We start from the raw sequence: 24,507 nt of genomic DNA, 5'->3' as shown, positions 1-24,507 counted from the left end.
TTGTGTATGATATTTGTATTTATTTGTATGATAACACTTAGTTATACTTTTATTAAGTCTCAGTGCACCATTCAATAATGATTCGTGGGCTGTGGGTTTCCTGAAATTGTATTTCATGGAATGAGCAGTTAGAAAAAGTGAATCTGTACAGCCAAGGAAACAGTCAAAAAAACTAAGAGGCAGGGGCGCCTGGGTGGCACAGCGGTTAAGCGTCTGCCTTCGGCTCAGGGCGTGATCCCGGCGTTATGGGATCGAGCCCCACATCAGGCTCTTCTGCTGTGAGCCTGCTTCTTCCTCTCCCACTCCCCCTGCTTGTATTACCTCTCTCGCTGGCTGTCTCTATCTCTGTCAAATAAATAAATAAAATCTTAAAAAAAAAAAAAAACAACTAAGAGGCAGCCCACGGAATGGGAGAAGATATTTGCAAATGACACTACAGATCAAAGACTGGTATCCAAGATCTACAAAGAACTTCTCAAACTCAATACGCAAGAAACAAACAAATCAAAAAATGGGCAGAAGATATGAAGAGACACTTTTCCAATGAGGACATACAAATGGCTAACAGACACATGAAAAAAGGTTCAACATCATTAGCCATCAGGGAAATTCAAATCAAAACCACACTGGGATACCACCTTATGCCAGTTAGAATGGCAAAAATTGACAAGGGAGGAAACCACAAATGTTGGAGAGGATGTGGAGAAAGGGGATCCCTCCTACATTGTTGGTGCAAATGCAAGTTGGTACAGGCACTTTGGAAAACAGTGTGGAGGTCCCTTAAAAAGTTAAAAATTGAGCTACCCTTTGATCCAGCCATTTCACTACTGGGTATTTACCCCAAAGATACAGACATAGTGAAGAGAAGGGCCATATGCACCCCAATGTTCATAGCAGCATTGTCCACAATAGCTAAATCATAGAAGGAGCCGAATGCCCTTCAACAGATTAAGAAGATGTGGTCCATATATACAATGGAATATTACTCAGCCATCAAAAAGAATGATTATACAAATTTTGCAGCAACATGGACGGGACTGAAAGAGATAATGCTAAGTGAAATAAGTCAAGCAGAGAAAGATAATTGTCATATGGTTTCACTCATTTGTGGAACATAAGAAGTAGGAAGATTGGTAGGAGAAGAAAGGGAAAAAGGGGGATAAACAAAAGGAATGAACCATGAGAGACTATGGACTCTGGGAAACAAACCGAGGGCTTGGGGAGGGGGGAATGGGATAGGCTGGTGATGGGTATTAAGGAGGCACGTATTGCATGGTACACTGGGTGTTTTACGCAAGTAATGTGTCATGGAACTTTGCATCAAAAACTAGGGATGTACTGTATGGTGACTAACATAATATAATAAAAAATATTATTATTAAAAAAAAGACAAAGAAGTGGTAATGGCTTTCTTCCAGACCGTTGGTGGTGGTGTGGGGCAAGAGATGGTGGCAGAGCTGGATGGCGGCGGCCTGCAGAGCCGGAGAAAAACCATTCCAACAGCAGCACCTTGTCTGACCGAAGACTCAGCAACTCCAGCCATTGTAGCATTGCAGAAGAGCACCGCCCCATGTATGAAATGGTGCAGCGGATTCTCTTGTCAACGCGAGGTTATGTCAACTTTGTGAACGAAGTCTTTCATCAGGTTAGTGTGTGTGTGTGTGTGTGTGTGTGTGTGTGTGTGATAAGTTCATGAAATTGAAGAGACTTGTTCTTGGTCTTTTGCGCATAGTCCTGCAAGAAATACTACTGATGGGGCGCCTGAGTGGCACAGCGGTTGGGCGTCTGCCTTCGGCTCAGGGCGTGATCCTGGCGTTATGGGATCGAGCCCCACATCAGGCTCCTCTGCTATGAGCCTGCTTCTTCCTCTCCCACTCCCCTTGCTTGTGTTCCCTCTCTCGCTGGCTGTCTCTATCTCTGTCGAAAAATAAATAAAATCTTTAAAAAAAAAATACTACTGATGAGTTGGGCTACATTACTGGACTGAATAATGATCCCTCTAATCCTGCTTTTAATTTCTCATGTGGAGTGTTGTGATTTTGTGTATGATTCTTTAAGATTTTGTTTTTGTAAAATTCCTACATGTGGAGGGGAAATTCTATATCTGAGCAAATCATTCCAAAAATACCCTCACGTGTCGGTAAGAAACTTGAAACCCAGAGGTAGGTGGGAAGAAAGCTCTTGCTGAATACTCATCAACCAATGAACATGGCAAAGAGGAGCCCCAGGCTGGTGTTGTCCCAAGGGCCAGAGGGAGCTCTGTGGAGGCTCTGCAGATGGTTGTACTTTCCCTGCAAACACACATGGCATGAACGTGTGATTGAGGTTTTTATGATGTAAGAGGAAAAAGTTGGCTGGGGAGGGGAATAAGGGGAAAGCAAGGGATGACGCTGGTACAGCACCCTGGTGGTGGCCACTGTGGTGAGTGAAAAGGGAGGGGAAGTACAAACAAGAAAGCAGGTGCAAGTGCGGAAGAAGATGGCAGAGAGAGACCAGAGGCCGGGCAACGATTAGCAGCCCTGAGCTACAACCGGGGCTGGCTCTGCCCCCCCAGGGGCATTGTCCAGAGACATTTTTGGTCATCACAACTTGAGAGAGGGCAATGCTGTTGGCCTCTAGTGGGTAGTAGCCAGTGATTATCCTACAGGCATAGGACAGGGCCTGCACTAGCCCACGACAGGGAACATCAGGCCTCAAATGTTAGTCGTGCTGCTGTGGAGAAGCTCTGACAGAGGAAACAGAACCCGCGGTGCAGCGGAGAAGACAGCCGACCTGTGGTGTGGGCTGGAGCCACTGGCCACCTGCATCTTGGTACCGGTGCCCTGGGAGACAGAGCCTGGCTCTTTTGTGGGTGTGTGCATGTGATGGGGACTAGCTGTTGAGTCTGGGCACACGCACAGAAGGTGAGGCCCCTGAATGGCAGACCTGTGGTCCGTGGGGAGAAGGGGAGGAGCCCTGTGCACACACGTGACCGGTGCATGCGCAGTATGAAGAGCTTTCCGAGGAGGGGCAAGACTTCTAGACAGTGATGAACCCTTTCACTTCTGAGACTGTCATTAAGGAAAAATCAACCAACAATGAAAGTCCCAGTGTAATCCACAGCAATCTGGAGGTGTTCACGTATTTTGTATTTTAGTGAATAAAAAGGTTGGACTTAAGAAAATATTAGTGTAATATTCTCACTCCCTGACTGTGTCTTCTCTGTCTCATTTCTTTGCCCCTGTTTTCTTTGACCCCAGATTCCAAGAATTGACCAAGTTCTGGGCTTGAGCCTCTTCTGCTGTAAGTCCACGCTTGCCTCCTTCGGGCTCGGAGCCAGCAGCCATGTGGCGTGAGACTCTCACTCAAGCTTTTTGTCTGGACCTTGCTTCTTGTTTGCACACTTGCCTTTTAAAATGCCCCCTGGTGACCTTGTCTGACATTCTAGTGGTGTCTTAATGATGACGAGGCCAGAACTGAGCTTATTTTCTTCCCTAACATCAGCTTCTCCTCATGACTTGACCACTTGTTTAACGGGGCTCATGTTCTTGTGTGCGTATTAATTTCAGCCCTCCCGTGCTTCTCGTCTTCAGCTCCTCCAGTGAGCCATCCCCGGACAAGCCATGCAGGGGGCTTTCGCACTCCTGCTCCCTCCTTTTCCTTTGACCGTAGTTAGCAGCATGCTCCCTGGAGCCCCGCACCTGCTGTGTCATCCTTTTCTAGCCTATACTGTATATGTCATGCTGACAAAACATTGTTTTATCATAATAGTCCAGGACTTAAAAATCTACCCGAGTCTGTCCATTAACGTTGCCCTGTTGCGTTCCTGTTGTACCCACGGAAGGTACTTGGTAACCATTTAATTTGAGTTGAAGTCAGCAAGGTCATATAATTTAGGATAGAGGTCATATTCTTTATAGAGTAAAGGACTAGATCATAGTATTTCAGGCTTTGTTGATCACACAGACTCTGTTACAGCTATTTAGCTCTGTCTTTGTAGTGAGAAAGGAGACATGGACAGCACATAACGAAGAAGCGTGGCTGCGTTCCCGGGGAACTTTATTTAGGAAAGTCACTTGGCAGGCTGGATTTGGATGACAGGCCATACTTTGCAGGCCCTGATCTGTAGCAATGTTTTAAGCTCTTGGACGCCAGTGCTTACTATAAGACTAGATATGATTGACAAAGCTTGTAAATTTTGCACACGAGATAATGCTAAACTGATGTGGTTTTACCTTTATTGTGTAAACTGTTAATTTACTATATGGAAAGTTTTGTCTGCATCCATTATTGACATTGCACCGCTGGCAGAGGGTGCTCTAAATTCTGCATTCCATTTAGTCCTCACTCCAATCTAAATTCAGTTCAGAAGTAGCTTGGGCCAAGTAGGTAACTGCAGACTACTTATGACCGAACTTCTGAGACATCTTTGTGCCGTGAAGCCAAAAAACATTTTATTTACACCTTCTCATTATTCTTCATCAAATCTAATTTGAAAGCATGTATGTGAAATTTAAAATGTAAAGGTTGTGCATGTGAAAATACGAAGTGGAGATTCTTGAATGGGCATGGGTTTTAACATTTGCATTCTATTGCCCTCTTGTGGTCAACGATGTATTGTTCTTTTTTGGGGGGGCGGGATTTTTTTGTCTGTTCTTTTTTTTTTAATTAATAATTTTTTTTTATTCTATTATGTTAGTCACCATACAGTACATCCCTAGTTTTTGATGTAAAGTTCCATGATTCATTACTTGCGTATAACACCCAGTGCACTATGCAATACGTGCCCTCCTTAATACCCATTACCAACCTATCCCATTCCCCCATCCCCCTCCCCTTTGAAGTCCTCAGTTTGTTTCCCAGAGTCCATAGTCTCTCATGTTTCATTCCCTCTTCTGTTTACCTTCCCTTTCTTCTCCTACGGATCTTCCTGCTTCTTATGTTCCATAAATGAGTGAAACCATATGATAATTGTCTTTCTCTGTATTGTTCTTTTCAGGATGGCAAAATGTGACTTGTTTCCTAGTGATTTCGTTTTCAATTTTAAAGTGTTCATTGACTATTTAATATTTAGGCCTAAAGGCCATTAAAGTTTAAAATGTGCATTCAGGAAGCTCGTGTTCTCAGTGAAGGAGGTAAGATGTGTGTGTATGCACCAGAGAACAGTGCATGATGGAGGAAGGTCAGATGTCCATGGGTGTGGTGTCGAAATAAATGCTGACAAGGGGCCCCGAGCGCAGAGAGGCTCGTGACAGGGGCTAACTGTGCAAGTCTCCTTGGCCTGGATGGTTCGGTAGGTTGCAGGCAGTGGAAATAGATGGTAAATGAGGGGAGACGAGGTTCAGTGGTGCTCAGGGCAGCCTCAGTTTGCTGCTGCCCCCAGCAGGCAGGCTAACAGTGAGTGGTAGAAGCTTCAGGTGGGGCAGTTCTGGTCTCGGGGTCACTCCGCTGGAAACTTGTCTTCTTACCAGTGTTTTTCTTACCTGTTGTGACCATTTGTAGGTCATGAAATCAACTTATCAAAAGCCAGTATTTTGGGGCGCTTGGGTGGCTCAGATGGGTAAGCGTCTGCCTTCGGCTCAGGTCATGATCTCCAGGTCCTGGGATCAAGCCCCACACTGGGCTCCCAGCTCAGCGAGGAGTCTGCTTCTCCCTCTCTCTCTCTCCCCCTGCTTGTGCTCTGTCTCTCTCTCCCAGATGAATAAATACAATCTTTAAAAAAAAGGCCAGTATTGTTTTAAAATAATGGAATAGAAGAGAATAGGATGGACTGAAACATTTCAGAGTACCCTGCATATTCTAAGGATTAGTATTTCTTTGTAAACCTTCTAAAACAACATTTATTATCCAAATGCATATATGCTTCTGTAAAATGTCTTACTTAGGTAATGGGTCTGAAAAGTTCAAAGCACTGCTCTAAAGGTTATTTGTCGATTATGTTGTTTTGTTGGTGTTGGTTTTGTTTTAAAAAATAACTTTATTTTTAAAAAAGTGAATATTCATTAGACAAATAGAGTCCCAAGCCAATCACTCAAAATACTGCCATTAAGCAACCCCTGTTGATGTTTGTAGAGTATCATTCCAGGTATTCCTGCATGTGTCTATTTGACTGCTGGCCTGGCTAGCTAGAGAAGCAAATAAGAGCCTGGCAGAGAGGAGATGGGTAAGGCAGGATATAAACAGAGAGCAGCCTGGCAGACAGACAGGAAGGCTTACAGAGGAGCTGATGGACATAAACAAACTGGCAGGCAGGCATAGAAGATGAGACAGGTAGGTGTAGACAGGCCAGCTGGCAGAGGTGGAAGTGAGCAGGGAGGTGTAGATGGACAGGTGTGTAGGTGCAGACAGACAGGCAGACAGAGAATTTGGCAGGCAGTTAAAGATGGACAGGGGCGCCTGGGTGGCACAGCGGTTAAGCGTCTGCCTTCAGCTCAGGGCGTGATCCCGACATTATGGGATCGAGCCCCACATCAGGCTCCTCTGCTATGAGCCTGCTTCTTCCTCTCCCACTCCCCCTGCTTGTGTTCCCTCTCTCACTGGCTGTCTCTCTCTGTCAAATAAATAAATAAAATCTTTAAAAAAAAAAAAAGATGGACACGCAGGCAGCCAGCCATGGATGGGTGAAGGTAAAACCAGACAGAGGTTGACTGAGGTAAAGGCAGAGACAATGGGAGGGTATGTGGAGGCACCGGGGTGGGGGTGAAGGATTGACAGGTAACTTTATGACAATGGAATCTTAATTCTTAATGATGCTTTTGTGCGTTTTTAATGAAGAGCTCTGAATTTTATTTTATTTGAATTTGACAGCAGAAAAAATAAAGAGAAACAGAATTGTAGAAATTCAAATAAACATTTCCTTTAACACAAGAAATATTAATTACCAAAATATTTATCTATAATGAGAAGATTAAAATCACATTAAGGTGGTGGCATCAGTTTTTATCCCCGTGGTGTAATTTTAGATAGCACTTATTGATTTCTTAAGAAATCTGAAGAAATTATCAGCCTGGTATTTTCTTCAGCCTCCTGTTCCCATCCACTTATTTCATTATATTATCAATTGTGAGCCTGAATTTACTATTATTTGCAGTCAGTTTTGGAATTCTGATGTGCAGAGTTGTTCAGTCTTGGTTCTGAATTTAGCTACACTCTCCTCCTGGTGTCCTGAGTCCTAACATGCTTGCTTTGATGCACTTCTTGGATGGCCTTGTTTTGTCATTGAGTGGGTGTTTTCAAGAAGGTGTCTTGAGGCTCTAGTCCCTGAGTTCGTTTGTGATGAGGAATGTTTCCCTTTTGCTTTTCCACATGAAAAACAGTTTAACTGGGTATAATAATTTCAGATCACCCTTTCTTCCAATTAGGAATTTTCAAGTCAAAACTTTCCTAGAATTTTCAGTATGAATACCTTCAACATGTTTAAAGTAATAAAAGACAACTTGGAAATGTTTCCAGGAAACAAGAAATTATAACAAACGACTAAGCAGATTTGAATAATAAGGAAATAGAACTCCTAGAGATGAAAAAAAAAAGTAATAATTGAAATAGTAAAGGAAAACCTTAGTGGGTGAGTTTAGTAGCAGGTTAGGTACAGCTGAGGACTGAATAAACAGAATGACAGACCTGAAGAAATTATCCCAACTGTCCCCCAGAGAGACAAAGATGAAAAATACGAGAGGTCGAGACATGGAGAATACGGTGAGAAGGTAGGAAGCGTGTGTTCCATTCTTCTCTATCCTTATTTTTTTGATCTGCTGTTCTGCAAGTTACTGAGAATATCCTACTATAACTGTGGATTGGTCTATTTTTTTTCAAAGTCTATCAGTATTTGCTATACACACACACACACACACACACACATATATATTTGAGGCAAAATTATTAGTTTCAGTATGGATTCACAAATGTCATATGTTTCTTTGAACTGATTCTTTCATCAGGAAGAATTTTTTCTCTTTATTAATACTTTTTTTTCCTTTTTGGCCTCAAAGTCAGTCTTGCCTATTCTTAATATAGCTCTACCAGTTTTCTTTTGGTTAGTGTTTGCATGGTGTATCTCTCTCTTTTTACTTTCAACCTCTCTACATCCGGATGTTTTTGGCGTCCCCTTATAAATGGCAAATGGTCTTTTAATACTTATTAAAATCGAACCTTATAATTTCTATCTTTTGATTGGAGCATTGTTCCCTTTACAGTTGACATAACAACTACTGTAATGGTGTATAAGTTCACTATCTTACTTTCTGCTCTCTAATTGTATTGCTGATTGTATTGAATTCTCTCAGGCTGGTTGTTTTTAGCATCCCGTTTTTCTCTTCAAGCTTAGTGTTTTTACACTCATTTGTAATATTTTATTGTTTGCATCCCTAACTTAAAATCTAGCATTAATTTCAACTTTTACCCTGTAAGTATGCACTCCAGTTCCATTTATTCCTTCTCAGTTCATATGCCCCTGCTATGTACAGATTTGCCTCAACTCACAATGCAGTTCTGTCCCGATAAAGCCATCAGAAGTTGAAAATAGAGTAAGTCAGAAATGCATTTAATACACCTACCCTACCGAACATCATAGCTAAGCCTCACCGACCCTGAGCATGCTCAGAACATTTACTTTAGCCTACAAGTTGGGCGATCTCATCTAACACAAAGCCTAGCTTATAATAAAGTGTTAAATATCTCATGGAATTTATTGGATACCATACTAGAAGTGAAAAAGAGAATGGTTATATGGGTACAAAACGGTAGTAAGTGTATCAGGTGTTTATCCTTGCGATCCCAGGGCTGACTGAGAGCTGTAGCCACTGCCACCGCCCAGCGCCACAAGAGAGTGTCATACTACATATCCCTAGCCCAGGAAAAGATCAAAATTCAAAGTACAGTTTCTACTGAATATGCGTGACTTTCGCACTGTCATAACATTGAAAACTTCTGAGTTGAACTGTCCTAAGTTGAGGACCATCTGTATTTGAATTCCATATTATGAATATATTATTTTTATATATACACATATATTATCTCTTTCATATTTATTATTTTACCCAGTTTTATTCTTTTATATATATATATTCATATATATATATTTTATCCAATTAGAGTTATCCAAATAATTACCTGTTTATTGCACTTTCATCTCTTCCTAAATCTCTGATCCAGAATTATTTTCCTTCTGCCTAAAGAATAACTTTTAGTATTTCCCTTAGGTCAGATCTCCTGGTAAAAGTTTTTCTCATTTCTGTATCTGAAAATTTCTCTATTTTGCTTTTGGTTTTGAAGTGCAGTTTTTCTGGATATTGAATTCTACCCAGGCAGCTGTTCTCTCTTTGCGCATTGAATATTTGTTGCATTGTCTTTGAGAAGTCATGTGAGGTCACGTGGTTGCTCCTTTGGAGGAAATGTCTCTTTTTTCCTCTGGAAGCTTGTAAGATTTTCTGATTGTTCTTGGTTTTCAGCACTTTTACTGTAAGGTACTCTGTATTTACCCTGCTTGTTTGTGATTCTTGAGTCTGTGGATTGACATCTTTTACCAATTTTGGCAAAATTCTCGGGCATTCTCTCCTCAAATATCATTTCTGCCCTCTTTTGCTAATCTTCTTTCCTTGTGCCTCTGCAGCCAAGTATAGGAGCAGCTTTTCATTGTGTTCTTTCTCTTGCCTTCCTTTCTGAGTAGGCCGTCCTTTCGTCTCACCGTGCTTCACTCTGGGTGTTTCCTTTGGTTTTTTCATCCTGTTTTCAGCCATGTCCATTCTGTTGTCAGTCCATACCCACTGAGTTTTTCATTTTGGTTATTTTATTTTTCAATTCCATTTCCATTTCTTTTTGAAACTTTCTTTATCCTGATCTCCTGTGTCTTTAAAGTATTGTCTGGTTTTTATTGTGGTGTTGTTAATGTTGACTTCTTTTCTCATATTTCTGATTTTTAATGAATATGCTACATATCATATTAACCGGACAGTTTGTACAAATCATTTGGGTTTTACTGTGACCTTATTTTCCTACAGAGAACATTTCTCTTTGCTTCTTACGAGGAGGATAACATGATATACCTTTGATTTTGGATTTGGATTACCTCATTGTCTACATTTGTCCAAACTCATCACATGGTTCACTTAACATTTGTGCATTTCCTGATTTATAAATTTTATGTAAAGTACCATAAAGAAATTTTGAACTGTAAGGAAGTGATATGCATGTTGAAATGTTTAGGGGTGAAATGTACTGATGTTTGCAGATTTCTTTGCAATGCATCAAAAATAAAATGGGTTGAAAGAAGGATAAATAGGGGTGGGTTGATAGGTATGTGGTAAGCAAATCTAGCAAATGCTAATGGTAGAATCTAGGCGGCAGTACATGGTATTCACTTTAAAGTATTTCTACTTTATTGTATGTGTGAAAATATTTGTAATACAATTTGGAACAACATTAGAGTGGGACACCATTGTACTTTGTCATATTCTTCTTTGTCTTTGTTGATTGTTCTTGAGATACAAGTCAGAATATTTGTTACATTGATATGTTACCTTCTTGTTATAACACAGACTCCTCTATTCTGGAATTTGATGTGACATCGATGGAAATGTATATATTGCATGAATCCTTGTTACACTAAAGTCTGCCTGTCATTGGATCCTGTAGCGTGAACATTAAGGACAGTATGAAATCTCTGAATCTTGAGATTTCAAGACCTAGAATCATCGCTAACTTACTTTGTAACCTTGGGAAAATATCTCATGTGTTCTGAGCCTCAGCTTAATTTTTCATCTATGGAATGAAAACACTTCTGTAATATTGAGTTCCTCTCCTTTGTGTTTACCCCTCAGTCAGAAATATTCCTTAGAGCTAATACTCAAAAGGCAAATACATTTCTCCTTTACTGTTTTGTTTATATGTTTGGACTCTTACATTAAATCAGAAGTCTTACATGCATATGTGTAAAGAGAGTCTGTAATGTTCAAAAGTTCATGGGGTGCTCTGTGGCTCAGTCGGCTAAAGTCTGACTCTTGGTTTTGGCTCAGGCAGTGATCTCAGCATCATGGTATTGAGCCCCATGTCAGGCTCTGTGCTCAGTGCTGGAGTCTGCTTGCTCTCTCCCTCATCCTCTGCCCTTCCCCTGCTGGGCACATGCTCTCTCTCTCTCTCTCTCTCTCTCTCTCAAATAAATGTGAGAAATCGGAAAAAAGAAAGTTCACATCAATGTGCACAGTGCTACAGCTGGCCAGAGGCTCTCTTTCATGTGTTTTCTGCGAGCCGCATTCACTAGCATACCAGTGAGTACAGAACACCTGAGTACAGTCTTGACTCATTGGTATGCTGGTGAATGTGGGCTCCCAGAAAGGGATGGTAAGGTGGAAGGGAGGGGCGAAAAAGAAGGAAGGAAGAGAAAGACAAAGGGGAAGAAAAAAGAACGGCTCCAATTATTAGCATTTGCCAACTTCTGTGGTGCAAATAATCCTTCCGTCACCAGCACGACATCCCTGCACATGGAGTTAGCGGAGGTGTGACAGTTGGCTGCAGCTGGCTGCAGTAGTCTGTCTGTTGTCTTATACTCAGTTTCTAATTCATTGGGTTGTATAACTGTTATGGTTTATATAGCCACTTAAAGTATCTGTGTAGGCGTGCATGTTGGCTATTTTTGTGAAAAAAATATTCAGAATACAGAAGTTATTTTTAAATTGCATGACATTTTCTGGCCCAATTGAAAATGCCTTTTCTCTTCAGCAAGTTTGGTGTGCACAAAAATATCTGGCTCCGTATGTTTCAGAGGAAAGTCTGAACTTGGTGGTGGTGATTAGAAATGTCTGTTATGTGTCTGTTACAGTGATCTGAGCAGGTGTGGAGTTAAACGGAGTCTTCTCTTTTTATTTTAGGCATTTTTGTTGCCTTCCTGTGACATCGCTGTAACAAGGAAGGTAGTTCCAGTGTACAGAAAGTGGATCCTCCAGGAAAAACCTGTGTTCATGGAAGAACCAGATAAAAAGAAGCTGCCCTAGAAGATGCTGAAAAATTAGGATTTTCAGAGACTGACAGCAAAGAGGTAATACGTTGTCGCTTGTTTCAGCTGGGAGTACACGTATTTTAGCAAAGTCTACCCAATCGGGCGAGGGTGCCAGTCAGTGGGGCACAGGCCGGCGGGGCTCTTTTATCGTAGTTGCTTCTCTCCAGTTGCTGAGTTCCGTGAGGACCTGCTTCAGTGAAGCTGCTTCTGGGCTGTCTTCAGGGTCATTGGTCACCTCCTTACCCTCCGGCTAGGTCCGGCTGTGCATGGCAGCTTCGTCATTCATTGTGGCGGCAGAGTTGTTTTATGAACCATCGTATGTTCACACGTCTGCGTATGAGACTAAAAATGTCACTGCCATATTGGTATTGACATGTTTAAACAAATAGCATTTGAGAAACTAAATTTAGAATGTTTTGGCAGTCTTGTCTTGTGCAGTGGCCTGCCCAGAGCAGCCGAAAGGACTAACCCAATAATGAGTGCTATCTCCTCTCTTAAGAAGCCTCACTTCAGGGCTGGGTGCTGTCCTCAGAGTGAGTGCTGCTGGAATGGAACTTTTCGTCCTGGTTAGGTAAAGCTAGAGGCTGGATAAACCTAAAACGACACAGTGGGATCTCTTCCTGAAACAAAATATCTGTCATATTTCTATTTCTGGCATGCTGTTTTGAAACTAGTCTGAGAAATTATTTTTTTTAAGATTTTTATTTATTTATGTGACAGAGAGACAGCCAGCGAGAGAGGGAACATAGCAGGGGAGTGGGAGAGGAAGAAGCAGGCTCCCAGCGGAGGAGCCCGATGTGGGACTCGATCCCGGAACACCGGGATCACGCCCTGAACCGAAGGCAGACGCTTAAGCACTGTGCTACCCAGGCGCCCCTGAGAAATTATTTCTAAAAGTGGGTGTTGCAGCAATTAACAACAAACATTTAAGACTATTTGTAATCAAAGGCATATCACTTTTAAATATCTGTATTAATTCCATAATTTTTGATTTTTTAATATTGGTGAAATCATTTTAATAACTGGTCATGAGGTCAAAATGAATAGATAAGCAAATGGAATTTATCACACATTTTAAAGGTCTGTTTTAGAGACTCATTCAGTCACTGGACCTGCGTTTATTTCTTCAGCACATACTAAACACTAGGCACTGTTTGAGGTGCTGGAGGTGGTGAACAAAATGGAAAAAAGACTCGCCCTTCTAAAACCTCTATTCTCATGAATTTTGGTGAGTGTAAGGAATTAAATATGTGAACATGTACTTCTTCCCCCTCCGTTAACTGGTTTTTATCTTCTAAAGACCTCATCTGACGGTTCTCGTCATAAGCGATCTTCCAGTTGGGGACGAACATACTCCTTCACGAGTGCAGTGAGCAGAGGATGTGTGACGCAAGAAGAAAATAAGAACGTGAAAGCCGGGGCCCAGGCTATGCTGTAGGTACGTGGCTGGCCGGAAACATAAAGACCTCTGGTTTGAGTCCATTTGAACATTTTGTTTATTGTGATAGCATCATTAAAGTACGGTGATATTTGTATCTCCCTGTCAGTAAACAGCTCTTAAGTTCTCATTCTGAGTTTTCTTCCTGACCGCTCATCTTCAGTTTGTAAAGATTCTTTTCTAGTCGAAGGAGACCTATGAGCTGGTTGCAGTTTTTGAGAGGGATTATTACGCAGTGAATGTGAAATGACTGAGATCTAAATCTTAAAATCATGTCCTGAACACATATGGGGAGTTAGTCCATCATCTGGACTCTAATTTGCAAGACAAGCATGGTGATTCTATAATCCCATAAAGAATATTCTTCTTAAAAATTGCCTGTTTGATGATAAATGCTCTACTTTTTAAATCTTTTTCTGTATGAATATTTAAATAGAACCAGTGCCATTTGGGAACATTGGAAAGAACAACTTTGGCTGATCACTTAATCTTCCCAGACCTCAGGATTTTACCTCAAAAATGGGGATTGGGAGATTGATTACCTCTTGGCTCCCATCTAGGTGGAAGGTTGTTAGGTCTCTAAGTGAAAACACAGAATGCCTCTTTTTCCCCTGCTCCCTGGCGCCCACCCTCTACCCCATATCCACCTGAGGTAGCATAGGCATAGCTTGCCTGTTGCCCAATTTTCAATGACATGCTTTTGTCATCCATCTCTCAGTAGGATTCCTTGTCATGGTATCCTTTTTGCTTTCAGGTTCATTAGCAGTTTAATACTCCGTAACTATTGAATCTTCTCATTTTTCAGTGAAAATCAGCAAATAATTTGAAATCAACTTGAAACAAAATGAAGATGATTTTACTTGAGTAGCTTCAGAGAACTCTGGTGCCAGTTGTTAGGAAAATCTGTGCCCTCACCAGAGAAGTGCATGCCGGAGTCCCTAGCCTGTGTCCCTTGGTATTCCTTGTCCTCCAAGTGGATTGCCATATGCCATCCTCAGCCATCCCACTGCCAGTATCTCCCTAGGTTCAGGAGAGTATTAATTTGCTTTCTGAAAGGATGAGTTACATCAACTTGGCCAAACCAAGAAAAAATATTTTCCACTTGATTGTAGCACAACAGTGTTCAAAAATGTTTAGTTTGGATTCTAATAGCTGTGTTTGTTCTCTTTGTATCCAGTATCTTTGGTCCTTTCCTTGGTTCATTAGGAAAAAGTGGCCAAGTACAGGTTGAATAAGCTAGTACTCTTCTCCAGTTGCTGTTGAGAGGTACAATTTGGACGTATTAATTTTTTTTTAATTTTTACCTTAACCAGTACTGACATGGTAGTAAGAAAGATTCATGGAGTTGGCATTTTGATCTTTTTAAAAAAGAAAATGAGCGGAGAATATAATATATGAAGACTCCTCACTTTTACTTGGGAGTATGCAAAGTTTCCAATTCACATCAAGAAACCAAATACCTTGAGGGAAAGATCTGTCTTGCAGCAGATCGTCTATGCCATATGTCTTCCAAAAACATGGCCGTGAGGGGCAGCTGGGTGGCTCAGTCGGTTAAGCCTCCGACTCTTGATCTCTCAGCTCAGGTCTTGATCTCAGTCAGGGTAGTAAAAAAATAAAGTGGCCACTAAAATTATACTACCACTGCTATAGTTGGTTAGTCAAAAAGTTCTTTGTTTTCCTTTTTCCCACTTGAAATCTAGGAAAGTCTTCACAATTGCTGTTATCATCTGTTACCAATTATTACAGTGCTTATTTAGTAATTCTTTCTAGAAAAGTAGGCCCTGACACCTTTTTAATCTTGCACAAGATAATCTTAGAGGCTGTCAATATTTAAATTCACCCACTTGACTTTTGAGCATGTTTATTTTAATTTCTTCAGTCCGTTTGTGCATCTATTTTAAGATGTTGTGTTGATAGATTTCATTCCCAGGTGAGCCAGAGAATTCTGTTTGTTCCCAGATCCTTTGAATTTGTACTGCTGAACACAAGGGAGACTTAAGAAGGCATAGGATCTAGGTAGATGGTACCCATCCACCTTCATCACCAGACTGACAACTCAGTCTCCTAAACTGAAGGGTCACCGGTGTCGTCTGTAGTGCCCCTAAGCAGTCACTTACGACTACGTAACAGGCCACATCTGTGCGTCTCACCATTTTCTACTGAAACACCCCTGACAGGAACGGACAGTGAACTTGTACCCCAAAGGTCTGAGGTAGAGTGTAGAGCTGTTGGCTGGTCATCTAAGTTTTTTTGAATCTGTTTTTATCTCAAGAATTCACATAGGTTTTATATCCTACTGCCTAATATAGTTCTCCTAGTCAAGGTATATGCACCTGGAAGCTCTGTACTGTTGACCATGTGGCCGTGCCGGTTTCCTGCCTCCCTACAGCTACTAGAGATCTGCGCCCGTGTTGGGTGGTGCTGGCCGTGCTTCCTACCTGCAAAGTTCATGTGCTGGGAGATTCCACAGCAATCAGATGGTTTTTCCCAGCCACTGTCTGACCACTGCTCCTCTTCCTCTCCCTGTCCCCGACCCCAAAATTTCTCACCCAGAAGCAGTGATCCTATCTTACTGTTTTCCCCTTTTCTTTTGAGGTAATGTAAAAAGAAGTCTTCAGAAACTTTTCTGATTCATAAATTTTCTAAAGTTGCACTATTAATTTGTATTAATAATTTTTTTTCTAGGAAAGGTCTTTCAAGTGTGTCAGGTGATTCTAAGAGAAGCATTTTAAAAAATCTTGAGTATGTGTTGGTACCACTTGCCTTAGTTGAAATGACTCAAAGGTGATTGTTTAGTAGAGGGAAATTAATATCATTATCTTTAAGAAAAATTTGTTCAGATTTTTGTGTTTAGTTACATTTACATGTTTCATGTAAAATTTGTTGATTTCAAGGTATTTTTGACAAATGCAACAAACGTCTTTTTGTTGGAACCATGTCCTGAAGTTCCCATGCTCTTAAGAGAACAAGCTGATGCCTGTAAAGCTGTTTTGATTATTCGTAGGCGCATGATAATGGAGCTTACAATGAATAAAAAGACATGGTAAGTTTATTTCAAATTCATTAATACTGTAAAACAGATGTTTCTCTTTTTCAACATAATAATTAGAACATCAAAGCCTCCACTTACTGATGGCTTTACAAAGTGAACAGTAAGATGATAATCAATCTTCTGTAACAGTTTCTGTGAATTATGAAGAAGGTAAGTATCTAGCACTTTGATAGTTTATTTTTATTATTGGCTTTAAAAATGTTACTGAATGAAAAGTAGTCATATTACTTAATAGTAGATTTTTCCATTTTAAATTGTCATCAGACTGCTTTGTGGAAAAGCAATGTAACTGGTGTTTTCTATCATTCTTCATAAGCCCAGGAGAGGTTGTTAATTGCTCTGAAATGCTGTTAACTGATTTTTATTGCTTCCAATTTGAAGCTTTAAATTCACTTTGGAAAACCAATTATCTGAAATGACAGACTGTCAGAATGACTGAATAATAGTACCGTCAAACATATAGTGGCGTCATGAAAATGTGCTTATGCGAAATGTTTTCGTTTTTCTCCTTTGTTTTTGTTTGGTGTCTCTGTGTTTATAATACCCCTGAAAGTACACAGTGCTGTGGGTTTTTCCCATGCCCCCGTCCCATGATGAGCGCATCACTCCAGCTTAGGAGGTGCTTTCAGACATTCTCAGCAACGGAGACCTCAGAGCCACTCTGTAACCCTCTTTCTTCATGCCCCTCAGTTCTGGTTGTAAAATGCCTCTCCAGCCTGTCCTTTACGTGTTCCTCCCACCCATCGCTGCCCTGGGGCGGCCTGGCTGGGTCAGCCCTGCTGTCAGTGGGCTTTGGCCTCTGTGCTCAGTGCTCAGGGCTGCTGCAGACCAGCTCTGGTGGCCGCTTCCCTCCTGGAAGTCCTCAGTGGGGCCCCGTTACCACACCTGTGTTCTGGATGCTTTTTCTCGATGTCCTTGAGTCAGCACTAAAGGGAAAGCTCTGTGTGCACCTGGTGGAAAGCATAGAAATGAGGCAGGACTGACCTGGCAGGGGCCCCTAGGGCTGTGGAGTCCAGCCTTTTCCTTTCTCCCATGAAGGGAGGGTGGGCCCAAAGGAATCCCATCAGGTAGCAAGTTCACTGGTACAGAAACCACAGGAATCAAAATGATTATTTTAGGATGTAAATTCCAGGGGTGCCTGGGTGGGTCAGTCGTTGGGCATCTGCCTTCAGCTCAGGGCGTGATCCCGGTGTTCAGGGATCAAGCCCCACATCAGGCATCTCTGATGGGAGCCTGCTTCTTCCTCTTCCACTCCCCCTGCTTGTGTTCCCTCTCTCGCTGGCTGTCTCTCTCTCTCTCTGTCAAATACATAAATAAAATCTTAAAAAAAAAAAAGAAGTAGAATAGTTGTTGTACCGAGAGTTTTGTCTTCTCCCAAGTTACAGCCAGGACTAGCTGCAGACACCAGAGGATTTTGAACCAGTAGCTTTGTTCATGATAATAGCTGATTTCTCCATAGCTCAGATCCTGGTTACAGTTGATCAAATAAATTTTGAGACGCTAAAAGAAAATCAAGATCAAGTGCTTTTTATTTTAAAGTTCATTTTATTCCTAGTAATTTAAAATATTTTGTTAAAACTCATTCTTCTTCCAAATGAGGGTGATTCAGTTCTCTTGTTGGCTCGTTGGTTTTAGACGCTCATGGTGGCGTGGATCCGAGCAAACCTGTGTGTGTACATTTCTCGAGAGCTCTGGGATGACTTCCTTGGTGTGCTGTCCTCCCTCACGGAATGGGAAGAACTCATAAACGAGTGGGCCAACGTCATGGACTCCTAGACAGCAGTGCTGGCGAGAACTGCTTACGGAGTTGAGATGACAAACCCACCTCTGGACAAACTAAGTGAACAAAAGGAAAAGAAGCAGCGAGACAAAGGTACTTCTACTCTTACAGAGAAATACCAGATGTCTGAGATGGAGGCGGAGTGTGTCTATACATATAGGCAATTAATGCATGGAATTTTGGAATAAACCATACAGGCCGTGTCTTTTTAATGGTGGCGTCGGATGGTGTTTCATAGCACTCTGTCCTCGTAGTAAGGATGATGAATTTATGAAGGGGCTGTGGAGGAAGAAAGAAGATGAAGGGGAGTAGCAGTAGTAGCAACAGGAATAATAATAATGGCTCGTGCTTGTATGTATTCTCTCTCTTCACCCTCTTGGTAACTTCTGAGTTACTATCCAGGTATCACAGACAGAAACTGAAGTACAGAGAGTCCATGGTGATGGGCTCACTCGAGGTACCTAGCTGAGAAGTGGGAAAGCCAGAAATCGAAGCTGGGCAAGTCCAGCTCCAGGCACCACACTAGAAAGACGTATTCCAGTGCCTGCTTAGGCAAGCTAGAAAAATTCTGAGTGTTTCAGATGGGAGTCATTTTGGCTTTTTTTGTTCTAGATAAAAGTTGTTCTGAGACTTCGAGTCAGATCAAGGTGGAAAACATCAGTGGTGGTTTCTACTGGGGACAACAATTTGTCTTCATTACTGTTTTAAGGCTGTGACACAGTCTTGGGATTAATTCCCTTCTACTCCAATTTATTGTGTAAAGATTTTGAGGCAGTTCATAGAAGTACCTATAATACAATAGATAAAATGGGTAAGGACACTGGGGCAAATTTAAAGGGAGCGGAGTTGCCGGAGTGGTTAAGATGCCAGAATGCATGCCAGAGAGCCCTGTATGCTTGCTAGGGAGGGAGAAGGGGAGCAAGCTTAGATGTGACTCTGATCTTCACAGGGTTACAGCAGAGGATCACAGATTACAAATGGGGAACATCGACAGCTTAGGTGATACATAGCTTTTCTTGGTCCTAAAACTTGGGAGGAGTTTCTTCTCCCAAGATGCATAAAGTATACATTGCTTGCTTTGGGTAGACTATAGCCTCAACAATAGCCTTATTATAGACTGTATCAGCTTTTCCTGTGTGACAGATCACCCCAAAACATAGTGACTTAAAGGAACAGCCAGTTGTTTAAATCATGATTTTATGAGTTGGCAGTTTGGGTTGGACACAATTGGGAGTTCTGCTGGATTCCCTCCTGTGTTTGTGGTCAGCTAGGCTGTCAAATAATCAGCCAGGCAGCTCTAGGGTTGGCCAGCTGTCAGCTGGGGCAGTGATGGGGGGACTTGGCCACATACCTTTTATTGCCCAGCAGGCCAGCTCAGGCTTTTTTGGTGAGGTTTTAGGTTTCCAGGAGCAGCAACAGGGCAAGCCCAGATTTTCCAACACATTTCAAATCTCTGCTTGCTCATTTTGCTAGCAAAGCAAGTCATGTGATGAAGCCCAGGGTCATTGTGGGAGAGGCCCACAGAGGATGTGGATGTGGGGAGGTGTGAACCAATTATGGTGATTACTTAACCATATAAACATGTCATTAATGGGACTGATTCTTATAATATCTTCGCTGCAGTCTGTGAGTGGCTGTATTTATTTATAGGAAGGTAAACAATCTGAAAAACACTGTTTATGGAATGATACAGAATGAATTCAATTATGTAATTAATGCCTTTGTCAAATATTTCCGATTGATCTATCATCTTGCTTATGAGGAGATAATGCTAAGTGAAATAAGTCAAGCAGAGAAAGACAATTATCATATGGTTTCTCTCATCTATGGAACATAAGAACTAGGAAAATCGGTAGGGGAAGAAAGGGATAAAGAAAGAGGGGTGATCAGAAGGGGGAATGAAGCATGAGAGACTATGAACTCTGAGAAACAAACTGAGGGCTACAGAGGGGAGGGGGGTGGGGGAATGGGATGGGCTGGTGATGGGTAGTAAGGAGGGCACGTATTGCATGGTGCACTGGGTGTTATGCGCAACTAATGAATCATCGAATTTTGCATCAAAAACCAGGGATGTGCTGTATGGTGACTAACATATTTTTAAAAAAAATTTTTTAAATTAAAAATAAAAATGAATTCAAATGTTCATTATAAAAATATTTGCCTCTAAGCACTGGATTTGTGGAAACAAAACATACTCTCAGGAACCTGGGTGTGAAAACGACCCATAGGTGGCAGCCACCAGCACATTACCTGTGCAGAAATCTCTGTCTCGGTCTCTTATCTCCTGTATTTCTCTTGGATCCTTGACCACTCGTTTGAAATACTTGACCAGAGCTCTAGGAGAGGAAAGCAGAGAAGTGATACCTAATTTTGCAACAAGAGAAGCTGCCGATTATATACAGTTGGATTTATGAAATCTGCTGAGTAACACAGGCTGTGCAATGAATGATAAGGAAGTCAGCCTTTAGATTATTTTTCTTGTCTTATCCTTTATCAGGCTGTGTTCTATTCTCCGAAAGGAGCCACCGTGGGGAGATCCTGTTCTCTCAGCTGGCGGAGCCACCCGGATGTGGCCGAGCCAGTGCGATCGAGGAGCGCCACCACATCTGGGGCACCGGGAGCTGAGAAAGCAAGAAATATTGTTCGCCAGGATACAACTGGTAAACGTTTATTTAAGTGCTTCTGTGAGGTCCAGTTGCTATCTAAGATGGATTTATAGGAATAAAATGTTATAAAAGCTTTAAAATTCGACTCAGAACATAAATACATGGCCTTTTATTAAGTAGGATGTTTCCGTATCTTTTAATTGTCTCTTCTGTTCTCTTCAAATCTGTTTTTGATACTTATTTCTGAATCATTCATTGTGAAAAAGAACTTGAGCTGTCACTACTGAGTGAGATATATGTGCAAAAGAGAAAACAGATATTTTGTTAGAAGCCTAAAACAAATAGATTCTCAGTAATCGCACAGCTGCATCATGTTGTTGAGCAGCGTGAATCTTAGTGTGGCGCTGTTCCAACACAGAAAAAGAGAATAATGCACATAGTTTGCAGGACTGGAGGGGGATATTGAAGTGCCTTGCTTCTGTTGGGAAGTGGAGCTTTACATGCCTGGAGCTGTTGTCCTTCTACCCTGTTCCCTCAGTGAAAAACAATGGAATGAAATCCACGGTCTCCACCCAGGCTCAGGCCAGATTCTCAGCTCCCTGAGGTCCAGCTCTGACCTGTGACCCCTACGTAGGACATAAGTCTTGCATGGGAAATGGCTGGGTGAACCAAGGTCCCCCTGTTCTCTAGGAGCTGTTCAAGAAGCTGCTGCCCCATCAGTGCCTGGGCTCCATCTGGTCCAAGCGCAACAAGCCTGGCAGTGAGCACCTGGCACCCACGGTCCGGGCCACTGTCGCCCAGTTCAACGGTGTGGCCAAGTGTGTCATCACCACCTGCCTTGGCAACCCGAGCATGACAGCCCGGGACAGGGCCATGGTGGTGGAGCACTGGATCAAGATGGCCAAGGTATGCAACGGGAAGCCCAGCCGAGGTGCTCTCCTGAGTCTCGGGCACTGCTCTTCCCTTGATCAGGTCTCAGGGTGGAAGGCCCTGGTCTTTGCCCTAGGACTGTGCAGTCCCTAGGCTCTTTGGTCCAGGGGCATGCTGACCTCGCCTTGCGTGGCCCTATGCTGGGATGTCCGTTTCTGCCTGGCTCCTTCCTTGGAGTGAGGTAAAATCCTCCTCCTCCTCTGGGCCTCACGTGTGCCCTTCGGCACGTCCCTGGACAGCGGCTTCCTCCAGCAGGAGCGCCTTCCCCTGAGGGGGACTGAAGCTTGAGAGCCAATCAGGTGCTGGCTCCCCACATGACAGCCCATTCTCTTCCCTCCCCAGGCCTGTCAAGCCCTGAGGAACTACTCCTCCTTACATGCCATCCTCTCGGCTCTGCAGAGTGTCTCCATTCACCGTCTCGAGAACACGTGGGGGAAGGTTTCCAGGTGAGTAGGCCTCTCTCCATGGAGGGACCAGGATGGATGAGGGAGCTCCCAGAGGCTTGTCCTCTTCCCCCTCAGGCAGCTTGGACCTTCTGGGAGGCGGCAAACCCCGACCACAGGACCTGGGCTGGTGGGTGCGTCTCTCAGCCTTCCTGGTGAAGAGGCCACCATGCCTCCCGCTTTAGAAATCAGTTTTGCCAAATGTCCCACACGGGGCTGAGCTGCATTAAATCTCTTCACGTGTTTCCTTGACAGCCACTAAGCTCTCTGCCCATTTGAACCCCAAATTGACCCAAACAGTGTTTCTCAATGAATATGGGAAGGGAGGCCCAGGACGAGCCACATGAGAGCTCCCTCCCATGTCCTACAAAGACCTTAGTGCTCAGAGGATTCCAGAAGAAACCCTCAACCAGGCAGGTTGACACTTTGGGGTTCTCAAAGAAAAGGCACTCGCACTCAACCCTGCCACATTATTCGTCCATTGATCCTGCCTCCCTTGCCTCTCTTCAGGAAGCCATTGAGGATCTTTCAAAAGCTGTGCAGCAAGGACACTGCACAGGGCAGGAACCTGCTCATCAAGGTAGCCTGGAAGGTGCAGGTCTGGAAAGAGGAGGGGTGGGAGGGAACAGGGTCCTGCGAGGATGAAGTCGGGAATGGTCTGAAGCATTCCTTGGGGAGGGGAAGCCTTTGGCATGAATGTGGTGACAGCCTAGGTGAGGATGCCGTTGGCGGTGAGGGGGCAAGCAGGTGGTGTCCAAGCAGACTCCCTAGCCTTGACACCCTCTCTCTTAGTGTCGACAGCTGCTCCACGTGGTCACCTGGGGTGGGCCAGGAGGCTGGAGCTTTTTCAGGGGAGGGTCCTTGTGGGCAACAGAGAACAGTGACTCATCCCCCTCTCCCCCTTAGGACACAGGGTGTCGTGCCCTTCCTTGGCACTTTCCTCACCAAGTTGCTGATGTTGGATACTGCAGTGGAGGTCTATCTGGAGGTGGGTGAGCCTGAAGATTGTGGGGGATGGACCAGAATCTGGACCTTTGGGAATAGAGCACCCCTGTAATGAGCCCTGAGCTCTCAGGACTCGGCAAACCTACCCTGATGACAGCCTCAGAGCTGCGCCTGTGAGGCCGGGGTCTCTTGGCCATCTCAGCGATGAGTGAGGTGAGGCTGCAGTTAGGACATGGCTCCCGGTGCCGAAGACTGGTGACGCAGCAGAGCTTCCTGAAGGCAAAGCTGCATGAAGTCTGTCTGAGTGGACCTCAGCCTCCTGAAGGCAAAGCTGCATGAGGTCTGTCTCAGCCTCCCCCGGTGAGTTTGCCCGTGGGGGGAGAATGAAGTCAGGACCCTCCACGTCAGCGAGCACCTCCGTAGCCGCAGCAGCCCCTTCCTGCCTGAGGCTTCGGCCTCCCCTACTGTCTTCCGAGAGGGTGGTGCTGCAGGGTCCAGACCTGTAGCCAGTCCATCTGCCCCATGTCCTCCTTTCTCAGGACCCCAGAGCCTGGCCTACATCCCAGGCCCGCTATCTGTGTATGCACGGCCCCCTCACGGGTCCTGGCCATGGTGCAGCATGAGAAGGGATGGGAATCAAGTGCTCCTAAGAACCAGGGGCCGCATTCTGATGGACTTTGTCTGCATTCCAGGGGAATGAGATCAACCACCACAAAAGAAATAAGGTGAGCATATGTGGCGCTTCCCGCAGGGAAGGGTAGGGAGTGGGCCTCAGAGATGTCCCTGGGAAGAACATTGCTTGGCTCCATGCCCTCCACCTCACATTTCCTGGGATCCCTTGAGAAGAAAGCAGTGCAAGTCCCATCCCTTTAGGAGATGGGGACAGAGCATGGCATCCAGGAGAACTTCCCGGAGGAGGGGCTACTGATACTCACCTCTGAGAACAGGTAGAGACCTGATGAATCTGCAGGGAGGAGGATGGCCATGTGTGCCAGGACCGGGGACGGGTCCCCGGTCCCGCTGCTCAACCCTCACCAGACCCTGCAGCTCCCCGCCCCCCAATGCTCCGTATACATCCTGTGCTTCTCTCTCTGCTCAGGAATATCAAGTCATGACGGACATCATGCTGCTCCAGGTGGCTGCCGAGAATTACACCCTAGAGCCCGAGGATCCTTTTTGGGCCTGGTTCCAGGCTATGGAGCCGCTCAGCGAGGCTGAGAGGTGAGGCCCATCAGGAGCTGGGTCGGTGAGGTTTGGGGTGGACTCTTTCTGCTGGCCACTCCAGGGATCCTCCTTCCCTGGGCAGCCTCAGGCCTTGTTGCCGGGGCGCCAGACTCCAGCTGTG

The 24,507-nt window shown here is 43.8% G+C and overlaps 1 protein-coding gene and 1 long non-coding RNA gene across 6 annotated transcripts in view; both read left to right on the top strand.

The window, feature by feature from the left end:
* LOC125282093 (uncharacterized) overlaps positions 1–20,974 on the top strand; it is a 99,500-nt gene extending 78,526 nt beyond the window's left edge. For 3 of the 5 annotated variants that reach the window (XR_008959632.1, XR_008959633.1, XR_008959631.1), the window contains 5 exons: positions 1,419–1,645; positions 11,841–13,406; positions 16,301–16,449; positions 18,094–18,331; positions 20,736–20,973. This is a non-coding gene — a long non-coding RNA (uncharacterized LOC125282093). Of the gene's footprint in view, positions 1–1,418; positions 1,646–1,732; positions 1,949–11,840; positions 13,407–16,300; positions 16,450–18,093; positions 18,332–20,735 lie in introns of those variants that run through there. The other 2 variants (XR_008959630.1, XR_008959634.1) reach the window with 2 other exon arrangements.
* Positions 20,975–21,539: 565 nt separating this feature from the next.
* On the top strand, positions 21,540–23,883 carry LOC130543885 (ral-GDS-related protein-like). Its single transcript, XM_057313001.1, has 4 exons — positions 21,540–21,750; positions 22,117–22,220; positions 22,728–22,797; positions 23,124–23,883. The coding sequence occupies exons 1-4, from the start codon at positions 21,697–21,699 to the stop codon at positions 23,211–23,213; spliced, it is 318 nt and encodes a 105-aa protein (XP_057168984.1). The 5' UTR covers positions 21,540–21,696; the 3' UTR covers positions 23,214–23,883.
* Positions 23,884–24,507: the final 624 nt, after the last annotated feature.

The sequence above is a fragment of the Ursus arctos genome, unplaced genomic scaffold, assembly GCF_023065955.2.
Source record: "Ursus arctos isolate Adak ecotype North America unplaced genomic scaffold, UrsArc2.0 scaffold_16, whole genome shotgun sequence".
Lineage (NCBI taxonomy): Eukaryota > Metazoa > Chordata > Mammalia > Carnivora > Ursidae > Ursus > Ursus arctos.
The sequence above is the reverse complement of the archived record's forward strand: the minus strand, read 5'-3'. Positions and strand labels throughout refer to the sequence as shown.

Bases quoted from the DNA above. Each gene is read 5' to 3' on its own strand.
- LOC130543885 (XM_057313001.1), top strand. From the start codon at position 21,697: ATGACAGCCCGGGACAGGGCCATGGTGGTGGAGCACTGGATCAAGATG. The intron at 22,221-22,727 runs GTGAGTAGGCCT...GCCTCTCTTCAG, and splicing joins ACGTGGGGGAAGGTTTCCAG to GAAGCCATTGAGGATCTTTC. The intron at 22,798-23,123 runs GTAGCCTGGAAG...TCTCCCCCTTAG, and splicing joins GCAGGAACCTGCTCATCAAG to GACACAGGGTGTCGTGCCCT.